Source organism: Enoplosus armatus, chromosome 20 (genome assembly GCF_043641665.1).
Source record: "Enoplosus armatus isolate fEnoArm2 chromosome 20, fEnoArm2.hap1, whole genome shotgun sequence".
NCBI lineage: Eukaryota > Metazoa > Chordata > Actinopteri > Centrarchiformes > Enoplosidae > Enoplosus > Enoplosus armatus.
Window position 1 is genome coordinate 4,022,400 of NC_092199.1, and position 14,347 is coordinate 4,036,746.

General features: G+C 43.8%; 1 protein-coding gene and 1 pseudogene across 1 annotated transcript; both read left to right on the plus strand.

The window, feature by feature from the left end:
* Positions 1 to 138: 138 nt before the first annotated feature.
* Positions 139 to 3,141, plus strand: LOC139303119 (peroxiredoxin-like 2A; annotated as a pseudogene).
* A 1,242-nt stretch (positions 3,142 to 4,383) lies between these two features.
* Positions 4,384 to 12,822, plus strand: LOC139303290 (PDZ domain-containing protein 7-like). Its single transcript, XM_070927056.1, has 16 exons — positions 4,384 to 4,546; positions 5,835 to 5,972; positions 6,061 to 6,235; positions 6,327 to 6,503; positions 6,596 to 6,743; positions 7,919 to 7,979; positions 8,147 to 8,324; positions 8,477 to 8,703; positions 8,801 to 8,965; positions 9,067 to 9,182; positions 9,335 to 9,426; positions 9,869 to 9,960; positions 10,107 to 10,178; positions 10,550 to 11,164; positions 11,296 to 11,396; positions 11,882 to 12,822. The coding sequence occupies exons 1-16, from the start codon at positions 4,384 to 4,386 to the stop codon at positions 12,023 to 12,025; spliced, it is 2,664 nt and encodes an 887-aa protein (XP_070783157.1). The 3' UTR covers positions 12,026 to 12,822.
* The last annotated feature ends 1,525 nt before the right edge of the window (positions 12,823 to 14,347 follow it).

Genomic DNA, 14,347 nt, shown 5'->3' on the forward strand with positions numbered 1-14,347 from the left:
CACTGCTTGTTCAGATGTTGGACTTCCTGATATGAAAGTAATCTAAATTCCTGGGTGGAGGGTGGGACTGTTTTTCAGAGCCAACACCACCATGTAAGATCAGTCTGGTTTCCTGCAGGGGCTCCTCTTAGTGGTACGAGAACTCACAGAAACAAGCCACTTGTTGGTGCGTTTGCATTTCGTTAACTGGCGACCAGAAGAACAGTTTGAACAGCATTTTGGAGTTTTGCGTTTTCAGCATGAATAAACTTCAACTCTCACTGGATACTTCATCGTACATCTGAAGCAACTATGGGAGCAGGTTGGTATAACAGCTAACAAGCTTTTTAATCAAGTAGATTTTGAAAGTAATGGTCATTTATCTGTCATGGACTAGTTTACAATGCAGCATATGCAGTTTATTCCTGCACTGACGAAAAGTGAAACACAGTACTGTTATTTTGGATATAGTACAGCTGAAGGGCGTGGTCCTTCAAATACAGTATCTACTTATTAACATTAGAGCAACTTTAATGAACAGAATTGTAATACTTGGAGACCCAGGATGGTTTGTTTGCTTTTAAAAGAAAAAAAATTGAAAGTTCAGTATTGACCTCAACCTTTGACCTTTAAACTGACATGGACAATAATCTCCTTAAGGTGCATTTTCAATTTTAATTCCTCGACAGCTGGTCAGCTCAATATTTTGTGAGACAATTGAAAGCCTTTCCTCACAAAATGTGGACCGCAGCACCTTATCAAACATACCAGTTATGACACCAACTGCCAGAAAGGGGAGATTAGTCACCGCACTGCGTGTAAACAGTGTCATTCTGAGCAAAAGGCTGAAATCTTCACGGAGGTTTGCACAGACATGTAACAGCAAGTCAAAGAGGTAATAGTTGCACAGGGAAAGTAGGTTATGCTGAGGTCAGTAACTGTACCGTTTAACTTGTATTACAGTAATGTTGAATTTTGATTACATCTAGAAGAAGTGTATAATGCGACTGATTTTTCTGAAGCTAGCAAAGATGAATTTATTTTCTCTGCTCTCTCCAGTTATGTCCTTCATGCTGATGGGGGAGCTGTTTAATGTGTGGTATGTGGCTCTGGCAGTCGTGGCCACTCTGCTGGTTGTAGTGGCCCTCGCCAACACTGACTTATTCCTAACGAAGTCAGCTCCGGCCTCTCTGGAGGAACTGGGTACCTCTGATCTTCAGACGACAACAGGAGGTGAATACATTATATGTGCTGTGGTTCACTCAGTAGCTGCTCTGGTGCTTAGATCGCGTGATCTTTTGCCCTGTAGTCAGGGGATTGTAGACGGGGATTTTCTGAGTAGTTTTTTCTTTGCAACTGAGCAAACTCACTCTGCCGATGAAGACCATGTGATATGATCAAAAGCTACCAAACAGCTACTTGTGGCGGGATTGTTTTCTCAGTTTGTACTCTCTCTGTTTAGGTTTTCACCCAGTATTAAATATCTATTGTTATTAACCTTAAAGGCTCAAAACTTTTCACTTCGCCTACCAGCTTCTAAAACAAAGACAAATCATATTCAGTATGTTTTGTGTGATTCTGCAGATGGGAGGACGGTGAAAGGTCAAACTTTGTGGGAGAGAAATGGAGCAGTGATTCTGGTTGTGAGGCGTCCTGGATGAGCCTTGTGCAGAGAGGTACAGTATCCACATGTGTGAGATATAATACACATTAGTATACTTAGTTTCAGGTATATTCAGTATTGTCCACTGGGGCTGCTACAACTGAAATGACGCACTTTTATTTGTCGGTTGAGGCGCTTTGAAGTAGAAAAAAAAAACACTGTAGAAGCTAAAATCTAAAAACAGGATACATCTGTCTCTTATTTCCGTGCAACTCAATGTTTTTCTGTCAACACCAGACAGCTGATGATGGTGTCAGCGTGGCATTAGTGTGTGGTTTTCAGTTGTGGCCAATAATGGATGTGTGATTGTGTCTGATGTGACGTTCAGTATTTGTACCAGAAAACAGAAGCAGCAGTGCTCAAATACCCAGTGTGACAGCAACAATTGTGACCCTGTGAAGATTTTCACAGCACTGAAATACAAAAGCATTTAAACGCCAGGGTTGGGAACCACTGACTTACTGCCAGAACCCAATGTGTGAGAAAGAGGGTATTAATTGTCTCAAACGTGGTCTACTTTGTTCGCGTGTCACCATTCATTTGATAATAAAATAGTGATGTTTTCTGTTTCATCTGTCCTCAGGAGGCTGCACAGCTGTCCTCTCTGAAACCCCAGCTGGATGAGCTCGGAGTCCCTCTGTACTGTGTGGTGAAGGAGGACGTCGGCACCGAGATCCAGACCTTCAGGAAGTACTTTAATGGGGAGATCTTTGTGGATCACAAGGTATTTGTACACAGGGTCTGACGAGCATTCATCAACAGAAACTCGTTTCTCAGTCTTCTCGTTTTTTTCTCCTCTTCTTTGCCCTTCCTTTGCAGCGGGCTTTCTATGGCCCTAAATACAGAAGAATGGGACTGGGTCTCGGTCTTGTTCGTCTGGGTGTTCTACGAAACCTGGTCCACGCTCAGAAGAAGGGTTACCAGGGCAACAGAAAGGGGGAAAGTTTCGTTCTTGGTGGCTTGTATGTCATTGGAGTAGAAAAGCAGGTAATACAAAACAAAGTCTAGACCTTAAAAGTCATTCATTTATCATTACTCATTCATTTCAAAGTTTGTAGTCTCAGAATGAGAAGAATTGTGTAAATGTCCTCCTGAAAAAGCTCTGACGTCTCCCTTCTTCTTACTCAGGGTATCCTACTGGAGCAGAGGGAGAAGGAATTTGGAGACAAAGCTGATCTTTCTTCCGTCCTGGAGGCCGCAAAGAAAATTAATAAATGGCAATAAATTGGAGAATATTGTCGATACAAAAGAGATTTAAGTCAGTGCTTTTATTGGTGTATATATTTACACATTTGAAGTGAGGAAGTGTTTGTTATATCTCCCACGTGTCTTCGGTAACAGTCTCAAGTTTCATCTGTTTCAGAGTTTTGTTTGGTTGCTGTGCTGTTCATGTTGGTTTGTTCATGATAGTCTGTGTCTAAACCACTGAGGGGGCAGACCTGATGCTGAAAACCAGCTCAAACCACAATGTGACAATAAAAGAACTACAACAAATATGATAGATGCTTTAATTAAAGTGGATTTATTGAGTCGTTTAATACTCATTTACATTTGAGTGAATTGTCACAGTATTGTTTTACTGAATGAAGTAGTTATTTCATTTTTGTTGCATCAGTATCCGATGTACAGAAGGTCCTGACGCACTGTCAGTTGATTGGCATATGATGTGTCCAATCAAATTCTCTTAATTAACTACAATTCAGCCAATCGGCATGGCCAGGGGCGGGTCTTCCACCAGCAGGAGGGATGTCCCAGCCAGGTGAGGTGGACCATTCAACATGGGCTCAGGTAGGATCACCAGCCGACTTAGTGTCGTTCATTTACAGAATATGGGATGAATTTAAGGGACACGTTTAGTGTTTAAGCAGAATACACGAGAAGAGCTGCCTGGTTGTCTGCAGTGCTCTCGGACTGAAACGTAAAATGTGGTAAGTATTTAGTTGTGTTTCTTTATAATGTGCAAAAAGTCGACATCTGCTCAGACATTGCAGCGGAATAAACGCTGAAGCTGGTTGTAAATTAAGACCCAGATAAACTTGAATTAAGTCTGTCTTTCTGTCTAATTGCACGCTAAATGTTAAATGTCGCCTTTTGACGCAAACGCAACTTCGCGTCGCTGTCCGCGTGGGACACTTTGGGGGGGAACCCCAAGGTGACGCCATGAGGGCACCCTCTTATCACGGGTTAAGTTTAGTGACTTGTAACCATGGTATCAACACCACGTGACCTCCTGACTCTTAAGTGGGTCAGGTCTGAGCTAAATAAACCAATTAAGTCCTATTTCTAACCTCACCTGCTGAGACAAGTGCGGTGTATCTGCTGGCCCTGATGTGACATTAAGACATGCTGAAGATGTTTGATGTGTTCATTATTCATCCGCCTACTGTTGACGTTTCTGTGAGACTCAGACAGATGAGAGCGATGCGACATGGGCAGGAATGGACCAAAGTGTGACACCAGGAAGCCAAAGAGTCAGCTATCATGTCACAAAGCAGCCTGCGTCGGTGAGTTTTATTAACCTGCCATTTCACTCTACTAGCAAGCTAATAGACAGGTAAAAACAATGCATGTGTGTGTTTACGATGCAGCTGTGATAATGTAATATAGTCTCAGTGTGCAGGGAACACAGCGGACCAGTTGCCTGAGGATCCCCTTCCTTCTGCTGTATGCTGCCGTAGACTCCTCCACCCGGAGCTAAGCCCCCGGTGGAGCGCGTGTGAAAGGGGACCCTGCCAGCCTCCATGGCTCACTCGTCAGACCCGTCCCGCAGGGAGAAGACCCCCGGGACCCAAGGGTCACACACGGCTACGCGCAACCTCTTACGGAAGAAGGAGCAGCGCCGGCGTGGAATCCGATCCTCCTCACCCATGGGCCGGGTCATCCTCATCAACTCTCCTGTGGACGGTGAGGAGCAGTTGGGCTGGCTGCTTGTGAGGAGCACATCACAACCTGCAGTGGACACTGGTTATGAGAAGTGTTGGTGTTTCTTTCAGAGGTTTAGGGCTGGATTAGATTTGGATACAGCAAACCAGAGACCTTCGTAGCAGGGTGACTTTACTGTCTTACATAAGAACTGCATTATACTGACCTGATCAGTGGTTCTCAAGCTTTTTGTCTCGTTAGAACATGTAAAAGAGGACGGTAAACTTCTGCACACAGTCAGCATTGAAAAGACAACATTTTGGTCATAAACCTGCAGTAACCATTAGAGTCACAAAATGTCTTTATACACACGTATCAGACTGAAACAATCAATTAAAAATGGAGAAAATCACAAAAACCTGAAACAATAACAATAATGAGTAATTGATAACATACAAACATACAATGAAACTAGCAATGTATCTAAATATCGAACATTAGAAATAGATCCTTGATGGAGACCTGATGCTTCAGAACACGTCTTATTTCCGTCTTTACTGCCCTGTTGTTGATCAACAAGTCTAGCATCCTTTTTTAGCAGAATATAAACCGTAATTAAAAGATAGAGAAAACTTTTTTTAGCTCCAGGAGTTTGCAGTGTTTTTTAAACTCTGCTCTCAATAAGAAGGCAACCTCTATGTTGCCTGAGGCAAAACCCAGGGCAAAAAAACAACCTGCAGATCTCTCGACGCTCCTCGTCAGGCTGTTGCTGTGAGCGCGTGATAATAACTGAAGTCAGCTCAGGTGAGCACATCCACATTATGATCACCTCCACGGCAGTTCTGTCGCCTGGATTTTGGGCAAGTTACACTCTTGGAGAAGATTATTAAGTTGTATTTTCAGATCTGGATAAACTTTCTAGCGGTGGTGAAAAATACTTTATTCTCCTACGTACGTATCCACCAGGTGTACATGAGGAAATATTCAATTAAATGTTCTCACAAGAACATAAAAGTGATGTCTCACAAGCCACAAATGTGTCATGTAGATCATCAGAGGAGGCCTGAAGACTGTTTAATGTCTCTGTATCAATATATCAGGAACATCATCATAATAATAATAATGTAGTAATGTGTAGAACTTTTGTCACTATATCAAGTCAAGTTCATTTTATTTATTTACTCCAAAGATAGAGAACCACTGCTGTGTTTTATGAATTGTCATATAAGATGGAAGAGTCAGACACAAGCTTTGATGTTTATGGTTCAGAAATTTGTGATCATTGATGGCTTATCGGCTCATTGACACGTCGTCCGTGTGATCTTTTTAGGTGGAGACGACAGCGAGGACCTCCATACGATCACGGTGGATAAGAGTGTGGACGGGAAGCTCGGCTTCAGTGTGCGTGGAGGCTCCGAACATGGCCTCAGCATCTTTGTCAGTAAGGTGGAGGACGACAGTACTGCGGGTAAACTGATGTACTACCGCTGATGTCTACTTGTTGCTCTTGTTGCAGTGTTTGTGTGTATTTTCACACCTCCTGTGTGTTTGTCCAGAGGAAGCAGGCCTGCTTGTAGGCGATAAACTGGTGGAGGTGAATGGTGTCAGCCTGGAGAGCATCACGATGAGCAGCGCTGTGAAGGTCCTGACAGGAAACAACAGGCTGAGGATGGTGGTGAGACGTGTCGGCAAAGTCCCCGGCATCCGCTACTCCAAGGAGAAGACTACCTGGTGATGAAGAACTATTACTGCTGACGTTAACTCAGTTCATCACAAAACTATTAGGCCATCTGTGGTTCTGACCGACTGGGAAATCTTTCAGGGTGGACTTGATACACAGACGAATGGTGGTGGAGGAGAGTGGACGGACACCTTCGGAGACCAGCTCCGCAAGCGCCCTGCAAAGGATCGTCCACCTTTACACCACCTCAGACGACTACTGCCTGGGCTTCAACATCCGCGGGGGAAAGGAGTTTGGTCTGGGCATCTACGTCTCCAAGTAGGGACCTCAGCCATGGGAAACATCTAGACTAAAAAACATTTAGTCATGAAATAATCCTCTTTATTCTCATTCCTGTCTTGTTGTTTCAGACTGGATCCTGGTGGGCTTGCTGAGCAGAATGGAATAAAGATGGGGGACCAGATCCTGGCTGCCAATGGAGTAAGCTTTGAGGACATCAGCCACAGTAGCGCTGTGGAGGTGCTGAAGAGCCACACACACATCATGCTGACCATCAAGGTGAGAGCGGTGATGTGTGCAGCATGCAGTGACTCATAGCAGAGAGAAAACCATGGAGCCCCTGAAGTCCTAAAAGATGATATACTGTATTTTAAAAAGGTGCAAGACTACGTACATGTTTTTGATACTGTAACACCAGAGCCAATGATGCAAATTCTTTACTTGACATTAATTCATTTCTTTCAAGACGAAACATCTCATGTCTTTCATTTTTTTTAGCACCACACTTAAAAGACAACATGACAGGAAAAGAGCTCTCCAGTTGTTCCAGCTGTGGCAGCTGTAAATATGAGGAGAAACTGAGGAAGTTTGTTCAGAAACACTTCAAAAATACAAAGTTCAGCCTCCAGGGGACATCTATGGAAAACTGCTCTTTTTGCCAGTTTATTAAAATGTTTTCCAGGAAGGAAAGTGATCAGATTTAATAGAAAGAAAACAAAGTCTGTGTCTATAATCCTTTGATACGTTGGTAAATTCTGTTGTTAACAAGAAGCAGGAGCCTTCGTCTTGTGTAACATTGTTAGCAGAAGTAAAGTCGGATGTTGAATGTTTGGTGTAAACGACGAGCTGCAGAGGCTGTATCACTTTCCATATCAACTCTTTGTTATCAAAGCATGCGTTAACTTTCTGACCTGTTTCCTCCCTTTTCACCTTTTAATTCTCTCGCACACAAAAAACAAATGCAAACTACACGTGTGTGTGTGTGTGTGTGTGTGTGTGTGTGTGTGTGTGTGTGTGTGTGTGTGTGTGTGTGTGTGTGTGTGTGTGTGTGTGTGTGTGTGTGGCAGGGCCGACAGCTGGCACGCACTCGTAATATTCCTCGCTCACTTTACTTGTCGGAGCTTGGGTTTCGTGCTGTGAAAAATAGCCAAGCCGTGTGCATTATTCACCAGGCAGCTGGGATCGGGTGCTGATCAAAGCTTAGAGCCGTGTTTTGTGCACGTTTTTGTTCCGGGATCCCTCACCTTTTTCCTCGTGGAAACTGAAACACGTAGAGTTAGAAAGCATCCCAACCATCAGAGGTTACTAGAAAGTGAAGAAGGGAGAATATGTTTCTCTATGAGGAGAGAGAAGTGTCTGGTTTAGGGTTACTCTTTATCGAATATAGCAATCCCATAAAAGTTTCAAGGTCTCTACTGTATCTCATTTGCATATCTGTGGCCATATCTTCACAGGAAGCAGGACGATACCCTGCTTATAAGGAGATGGTGGCAGAATACAGGTGGCTCAATAAGCGTATGTATCTGTTCTTTTCTCCAGTGTTTCATTATCTTGAAAGCTGCAATCCTGTGGTCAGTGTAGATAAGTGTGAGGCTCCGTCTGTGAGTCTGTAAAGAACACAGGGCAATCGGTGATATGCTTGGGTACATCTGAGTCAGATGATCTCTTGTGTTCTTCCTCAGTGGCCAACGGTACTCAGAAATCTTCCTCCCAGGGTTCAGAGTCCAACTCCTCAGCCTCCTCTCTGTCGTCTGGGACTCCCGTCAGCTCCCTGAGCGGCCTGTCGCAGGTCATGTTCCCTCCCAGCCTGCCGTTTGGCTCGGACATGGTGGATGTCTGCATCTCTACTGAGGACCAGAGGTCAGGCTCAGCTATGTGGGCGACTCATATTTTATGGAACATTTTACTTGTTCCAGGCTCTTTAAATAGCAGACACACATATATAATACAGCTAAAGCAACATGTGTACACTTTAGACCAGACATGATCATGGTAGCTTATTTGTTCAGCAGGTCTGAGTCAGAGCGAACCGAGACTGCCATCCAGACGGACCTTCCCTCTCACAGGACGGGTGCAGACACCACTCGCAGCCTGGGACGAACCACTCTGCTCAAAGACACTGTGATCCGTGGAGAGGAGGACAGGGGGACTAAAGAGTCCCCCAAGACAGCCGTGCTGCTGGCTCTCAGCATGCCCAGCCGACCAATCAGCAGGTCCCAGAGCCAAGTCACCGTGGCAGGTGAGGCAAGGAGAGAGCGGGTAACATCAAAGAAGGCTCATCGAAAGATGGAGTGGTGGAAGCGCGTGAATGACCTACTGTTGCTCTCCAATCATAGAGATCAAGCAGAAGAAAGAGAAGAAGCAGAAAGGGAAGGACCCCGAGGAGAAGAGCACCCTGCAGCGCTCAAAGACCTTCGTCAACTTGTTGTTCAGGGGTGGACGCAAGAGAGACGCCTCCAGGGGGCGCTCCAAGTCCCCGTCCACAGACAAGGCTAGCAAAGGTAGCTGCATGTTGGTGTCCCTAAAATGCATAAAAGACGTTTTATTATATATTTTTATATCACGTAACCCAACACTGATTCTCCCCTTTTAATGTCTTCAGGGGGACGACGCGTCAGCGCGATGCCAAATTCAGAGATGCTCGGAGTGGTGGAGGACATGGCCCGCAGGCTGCTGACTGAGGAGGAGGAGGCTGCTGTGATGAAGACGTGCCGTAGGGTAAGAAGCTTTTTTCACAGCTGAGACGTTGTAGTTAGTGGTAATGCTGACCTTTGAACAGTCTGTGTTTCTTCACAACATATTTAACATATCAGTTCTAAGCAATCATTTTATTATTAAGTAACTATCATCTGGATACTACATCCTAACAGTACGTGGCAGAGCGGTCAGTGGAGAACTTGATACGCCACCTGCTGGCCGTGCTGGACAGACCTGAAAAGCTGCTGCTGCTGAGGGAAATCAGGTAAGAAGAGCGAGGAAAAGAAAAAGGGAATAATCACTAAATATTTACTCTAAAGCCCACTTTGATACAACTACTGATTCAGTGATTAATATTAAGGTAAACATGATCTGAAACGGGTGATAATCACAGGACAGTTAGCTTCCTGATATTGCTGCTAGAATATATACAGAAATATACATTAACATTGTTAAGGTTTACTTCATGGCTGCATGTAATAAATGTGGATAAACTCTGTCTGCCCTCCACGTCAACGGGCCGCGTGTAAATCCAAACAGAGAAACTGGTTTTACTAATACTGCCAGAAGGGAATTAAGGATTTTTCAGGATAATCTCCTTAAATCCAAATGTTCCACAATAAGACACTGATGACTAATTAAAAATGTTTTGTAACATAACACAGCCCTGAATATTACTCAGCGTTTTCTCTCCCGTTGTTTCTCAGGATGCTGCTTCCTCCTTCTGACCTGAATGCGTTCAATAACACAGTGACTCCCATCGAAGTCGAGGCCTACGACATCCTCAAGTATCGCTCCAGTGCGTATGATGCATGCTGCGTTTGTCTGGTATCTGAGTCGTGTCAGAATCGGTGTGACCGTGTGCAGCAACGTCAACAAACATACAACACAAATCAGCTGTGAACCGTCGTAGTGATGCTCTGTTCTCTCACCTCTGTGCTGCAGTCCAAACGCCTCCTCTTCGCTCTCCCACATCTGGTCGAGCACCCAAACGACGCCTCATCACTCCCATCCCAGGTCTCCTTTCACTGCAGATACAATACTTCTTCATGTTTCTCAAGTTTGAACTTCTGGATTTTAGTTTTAAGTTTAATATGCTCTGCAAAACATATCTTGGATATGACTGGCTGTTATTTGCTGTTAAAAAGGTGGTTTTGATGATTGTAAATCTGTGTTTTTCTTAGAGTTGATTATGAACAACAGCGGTACCCTTGATACTGTGTTCTGAGGGAGATACCATCCCTTGGAGGTCTATTTCTGCCAAGAAAAGACAAAATACATGATAAAAAGTCAAAATGATGAGATATTCTGCAGTGAGCCTGTTAAGAGTTAAAAGTGCACCGAACACGAAAAAGAAAGCTGCTGACACAACCTGTGTTTCCCTCCAGATTACAGGGGGGGCTTTGAGCTCCACAATGCTGAGGAGGTGGAGAAGGAGAGCCACCTACTGGAAGAGCTGGAGAAGCTCAGTCTGTCTGGGCCCCGGGGGTCCAGGGGGAGGCCTCACTCCTCCAGGTCCTTCACCCCGCTGCTGGACATACCGGTGGACGGATATAACATGGAGTCCAGAGACCTCAGACCCCCCTCCGCCAGCGCCATGCTCCCCAACTGGCTGCTGGCCCGCAGCGAGGACTCCCGCCCTCCTCTCCGAACAGACATCGGCACGATTCGCTCCGTCCACTTCGACGAGGTTTCACTGCACTCGACTTCAAGCAGCGCGGCTTCAGAAAGAGGAAGGTCGACGTGTAGAAACGGCCACTCCAAAAGCAAGAAGGACAAAGGTGGAGACAGGAGTAAAGAAGGTGTGTTCACGCTGCAGAGTGCTGCTCGCAGGAGTCGGCCCTTGTTGTCGCAGGTGTTCAGTTCAACTCCAGATCAACAGGTGGAGAGCGAACAGATGAACGGCCATCAGGCTTCCCCTCAGAATGGACTCAACGGCTCCGACCGTGAACACGAGTACAAGCTGAAAACTGTCAGCATCTCCAAGACCAAACAGTCACTGGGTAAATGTTCATTTAAAAACATGTAAACACACGTGCACACATCACGCTGCAGCACATTTCACCTTTCCTCTGTAGGTACATGATGATAAAATACATGGCTGACTCCCACTCATGCTGCTTTGATGTTTCAGGCATCAGTATATCTGGTGGGATGGAGTCGAAGGTTCAGCCGGTGGTGAAGATCGAGAAGATCTTTCCTGGAGGAGCTGCCTCCACCTGTGAAGTGCTCAAGGTGAGGCGACAGTCACTGAGCAGGGTTTCTGCAGCGTTCACAAAATTACATTTAAGACCTTTTTAATAATTTCTTACATCCAAAGTGAGAAAGTATGATGGATGGATGATATCATTCATTAAATGAACGAGACCTGCACTCAGATAAGCAGCAGAAAACATTTGCCAAGTATCTGATGACGAGCTTGTTAGCTGCAGCAGTGACAGTGTTTACTACAGGTCTGAAGGTGCTGACTGAAGCTCCACAAGAAAGGATGGAATCTGCTGTCGCAACTATCCCACTTTTAGTTTGTGCGACGTCTGCCGACAGCCCGCAATCGAACACAAAAGCAAAATTACTGCCTTCTAAGGCCTTTGAGGAAACTAAATTGAGTGCTTTTTAAGACCTGCAGATTCCCTGTTGACACACAGAAGTAGAGATCATCTGTTGATACTTTAATGTATTTGTACTGTATCTGACTTAAACTCTCCCTCTCATGTCCCCAGGCTGGATTTGAGTTGGTGTCTGTGGACGGAGTCTCCCTGCAAGGAGTTACCCATCAGCATGCTGTGGACATCATCCGAAAAGCCTTCAGCAACAAGGCCAAAGACCCCATGGTGTTTGTGCTCAAAGTCCCCAAAAACCTTTGAAAGGAAACTTTCAAGAGACTCATCATGAATTTAGAAAGCTGTCCTGTGATTTAGCAGCCTTGGGGACTCAGACGGAGACAGGAACACTGCGATGTGCTCTGAGGTCAGGTATGTCATTTTGCCATTCATGTTAAGGTTTGTTAAAGTTAGGAATAATGACATGGACATTGGTGACTGTTGGGAAACTTGCTGGAAAAACAAAAACGGCCTAAGGCAGCAGATCATGGGACTCTAGAAGGATTAAGCAACAAATATATGAGAGAGGTAAACACAGACGCAGCAAAAGATTTTTACAGTCAACTAAGTTTGTGTCCAGAAAGCCTGAAATCATGAAACAATGGTGCTCCTGATGCCTTAATATTTCACTTTATCACTACCCAGGAGCCAACGCCTGTCAGGAACATGATTTTCTTTTTACATTTTGCCGTATTAACATTTAATCCTCTCAAAAAAAATGCATAAGTAGATGTGTCATGGATCAGTATGTCTGTGCTTCTGAATTTTTAAATGTGTAGGATGACGAACTGCAGACTGTAACCTGAGTGCCTGTGGACTGAACATATAAACTCCATGTTAAGTTGGCTTGAAATCAAACTCTTGACCTGCAGAGGGCAGACATGAGCCGCTCAGAAACATCTCTGCTCTGTGCAGAAGCTGAAGGAAACCACAAACATTAAAACACCGCCTAAATGTAAACAACACTGAAGAGGAAATAATCCAGGTTGCCATTGGAGAGAATTACAACCCGGATAAAACTGTTGTTCCATGTCGTGGGTGAATAAACTTAAAACTCTTTATTTCTGCAAAAACTCATGGTATCGTATTAATAGCGTAGTATCAGAGTGTATATAATCTGGTGCAATGATACATTTGAGGGAGAAATTGCATCTACTGTAAGGTTCGCAGTTGCATGCAGTTGAACAAATGTCCATGTACCTCACACGGCTATTAAATTGTCTTTTTTTTTAATTAAAAACATAGTAGGTTTGTTCCAGAAATGTACAGCATGAAAATATACATTTAATGTCTTCATACAAATATTGTGGATTATAAAATTATACTGAGGAACCAGAACAAAACATCCACACAAACATTAATATACAGGCGTCGTATCTGTACTGTAGGAGCAAAATGTAACGTGCGACATTGCTTTGGTCTATTCACAGTGGCTATGTTTTTATTTTTTGAGATGGACAGTCATCTCTGGAAGAAAACGTTATGATTCGTCAGGGTTATTTACAGAGGATTATAACTCAATCAGCAGTAAGAGGAGAAAAAAAAGTCTCCTCTTGTTCTGTTGTACAGGGAAGTAAATACACGCAAAACAGATCCTACACTGTAAAGGTTGGAGGAAAAACAGTCACGCCATGGTCAAAGTAGTTTACACAATATCGTGGGTGTGCTTTAGTACTAATTGTATGTACATTTCTGTTTTACTGGAAAAAGACACTGAATTCAAGTATAATCACACTGATGTATTACTATGGCGGGGGTTTTAACAGTAGGAAAGGGTGATGTGAGGATATACTGTACACCATGACAGGTTTTAATATCTCTGGGTTTATGAGGAGAGAGTGGGCAATGTAGGAAATCAATGAGCAGGACAGCTTTATGTTGAAAATGATGTTTGTTTGTTTTTTACCTCCTGAAGACTGATGTGTACTTTATTACATGAGGAAAAGTGCAATGTTTAAAGCCCAGATTGGCTCTTTGTACATGATGAAGAGCAAATTTGGGCTCAAAACATTCAACTCTTTCTAATATAACAAAGAAAAACATTTAACGTAAGCAGTTTACGGTTTCATGAGTTCTTTGGGAGGCCGAAATCAAAGAACTGTTTTATGGTCATTTTGGATTTTTACATGATTTCTTGCAGTAATGTAATGTAGTACCTTCAGTTGTTGGGTATGTAATTGGCTGGATTAACCAAAAACACTCGACTTTATAGAAAAAAAAAAAACTTTAACAGGTTCCCAGACATTTTGACATGTCGTAGCAGGAAAGGCGCAGGTGAAACAGATTTCATTAATGATGGCCCAGTTCCATTAAGTGTCCCAGTGAGCCAGTATTCCCAACACCAGAAGCCTGGAGCTGGTTGTCTTTAGTGTTCCTGGTAATGGAATGCAGTCGTTATTAATATTATTAATTACACCTGTGCTTTTCCTGCTATGACAAGCCAAAATGTCTGCTGTGCAAGTCCTATTGATTTTCCTGAACATGTACAATATCGTGGTATACAGTATATCAATACTGCAGTATATAATTACTGTGGTGGAAGATTTTATCCACACCTCCCACTCGTACAGGAAACGTGATTTAATC